This window comes from Populus euphratica, unplaced genomic scaffold, assembly GCF_000495115.2.
Source record: "Populus euphratica unplaced genomic scaffold, PopEup_1.0 scaffold3461.1, whole genome shotgun sequence".
NCBI lineage: Eukaryota > Viridiplantae > Streptophyta > Magnoliopsida > Malpighiales > Salicaceae > Populus > Populus euphratica.
The window spans coordinates 2,528-4,671 of NW_011503280.1; the positions used below are offsets into that span (position 1 = coordinate 2,528).

The 2,144-nt window shown below is 36.9% G+C and overlaps 1 protein-coding gene across 1 annotated transcript; it reads right to left on the minus strand.

Moving 5' to 3' along the window:
* Nucleotides 1–715: 715 nt before the first annotated feature.
* Nucleotides 716–2,141, minus strand: LOC105119749 (E3 ubiquitin-protein ligase ATL42-like; the record flags this gene model as incomplete). The annotated part of the gene is made up of 1 exon (XM_011017922.1): nucleotides 716–2,141. A coding segment is annotated over one exon (1,239 nt), but the record flags the coding sequence as incomplete, so codon positions are not given.
* Between the last annotated feature and the right edge of the window lie 3 nt (nucleotides 2,142–2,144).

Consider the following 2,144-nt stretch of genomic DNA (forward strand, 5'->3'; position numbering starts at 1 on the left):
TAAAGCACTGCGGAGGTGACAAGCGTGTACAATGAGATTCGAACCCGGATTTGCGTGTATCATGACTAATTCCACGACCCACTGAACAGCCTGCAAGCCTGACAAGCATGTAAGGCACTGCGGAAGTGACAAACGTGTACAATGAGATTCGAACCCGGGTGCAGATAAAGGGAATAAATCCCTCCCACTATTGGGCTAAGATTTCTAGTGCAATTGACAGGTTTTTTTTAGTTAAGTTATAAGCCGAATTATCTTCTTAACTAAGAATACCCAAAACATTTAGAAAACTGTATAGTATGATTAATTTCATGTTATGTTTTATAAATATTCTGAATAATTCTATTAATACAATCACCACTGCTGTTAAAGTTTAAAAAAAAAATGATTCAAAACCATATAATAAGTGGTTTAATAATAAAAACTTGAAATTAATTTTTCTTTTTAATTTTAAATTTGAATATTATGATTACTAATATAATAATAACTAAGAATTTATATAACTATTAATTTTAATATCTATAAAATTAGTTAAAATATATATAAAAATATTATGTATATACAATTTAATACAAAAAAATTGGAATCTTCGAAACGTAAACGATGGGCATACCAACACACCAATCAATTATGAAAGAAGGAAAAAAGAAACACATGGATGCATGATTGACACATCATTAACTAATTAGCGAACTGGGCTGGAGTTCATGTGAATTCATGAAAATAAAGAGAAATTTCTATGTATTCCTAAAGAAAAATTCACTGCGCAAATGAAACTTTTTTTCGAATGGCTTACATTTAAATTCAGTATCTGCAAATCTCACCAAATCCCAAGAACCTGAAAAATGTGAACATCGTGGAAAGTAAAGAGTAAAAAACAGCAGATGAAAATAAAGATTTATGTTTTATACATCTAAAGTGTGTCTTGTGTTTTCAGTTTGTTGAATCCTTCTTTCTCTATTGGCAAACCACTGAACTGTTCTTCTGGCAATTGGCAACCAAAGCTGCCTCTGTCTGTCTGCCTGTGCATTACTTCCAGCCTGTGAAGACACTCTGTTAATGGTGTCCTTGAGACCAAAGCTTCTAATCCTAGAAAAAGCAGTGATCTCAGATACCGATCTTCTGTCAGTTGAATTTATAATCCTTGATGTCTGACCTAAAATCCCTTTTGATTCTGATGTTGAAGGTTGACCTTGAATTGAAATTGGAGATTTTTTGTTGACCGGACTAACCTTGCTTTCCAACAATCTTTTCATTTCTATTTCTTCCTTGATCTTCAAAACTTTCTCATCTTCTGTGTCTCTATTGGCTGTCGATTCCTCATCCAAATCGAGAGTATGGAACCTGTTGCTGGACATATCATGGAGCATCTCTGAATTCAAGAACATGAGGTCTGAAGAACTAGCACTGCTCCATCTATTCTTCAAGACCACATCAGATACAATAATTTTGTGCTTGAACTTATTGAACATCTTTTGATCGTTATCACTGCCTTCAACTTCTTCTTTGATCCATATTTCTTCTTCCTTGCTAACCTTTCCACTTTTACGGAAGCTGCTTCCGACGCTAAATCTCGATGACCCTTGACGATTTTCCTCCCTCTGGACAAACAACTCCACGTTTGAGTCTTCTCTAAGCTCTGATTGATTCCCCAGGTATCGCATGCTATTTGAATAAGTGAAGATTGTCGGGTCCTCAGGATTGACCTTTCGCCTGCAAAGAGGGCAGCTTGAATGTTTTTCGAGCCACTCATCGACGCAGTTAATGTGAAAGGCATGCTTACATTTCGGCAGCAACCTGAGAATTTCAATATCTTCAAATTTTGAGAGGCAGACTGCACATTCAAGCCCTTCTCTTGATCCTTTAAGAGAAGTAAATCTGAAGAAAGGAAGCGACTCTATTACTGTCTTATCGATCCCAGAGAATCGAGATGCTGATCTAGTGAGTGCCGGACCATTTTCTGAACCACCATGAACAAGACCTCCCCTGTGGCAGAACTTCGCATAGAGGAGGAGGATAAAAGTTAGCGAAAAGATGAGGAAGAGAACTCCTATAACAACAGCAAGACTGGGTCGGAAATTCGAGACAGCATCCTGTGAAGGTCCATTCCCCTGGATGAAAGTATTCTGAGCTTGGACTCGGAAGAG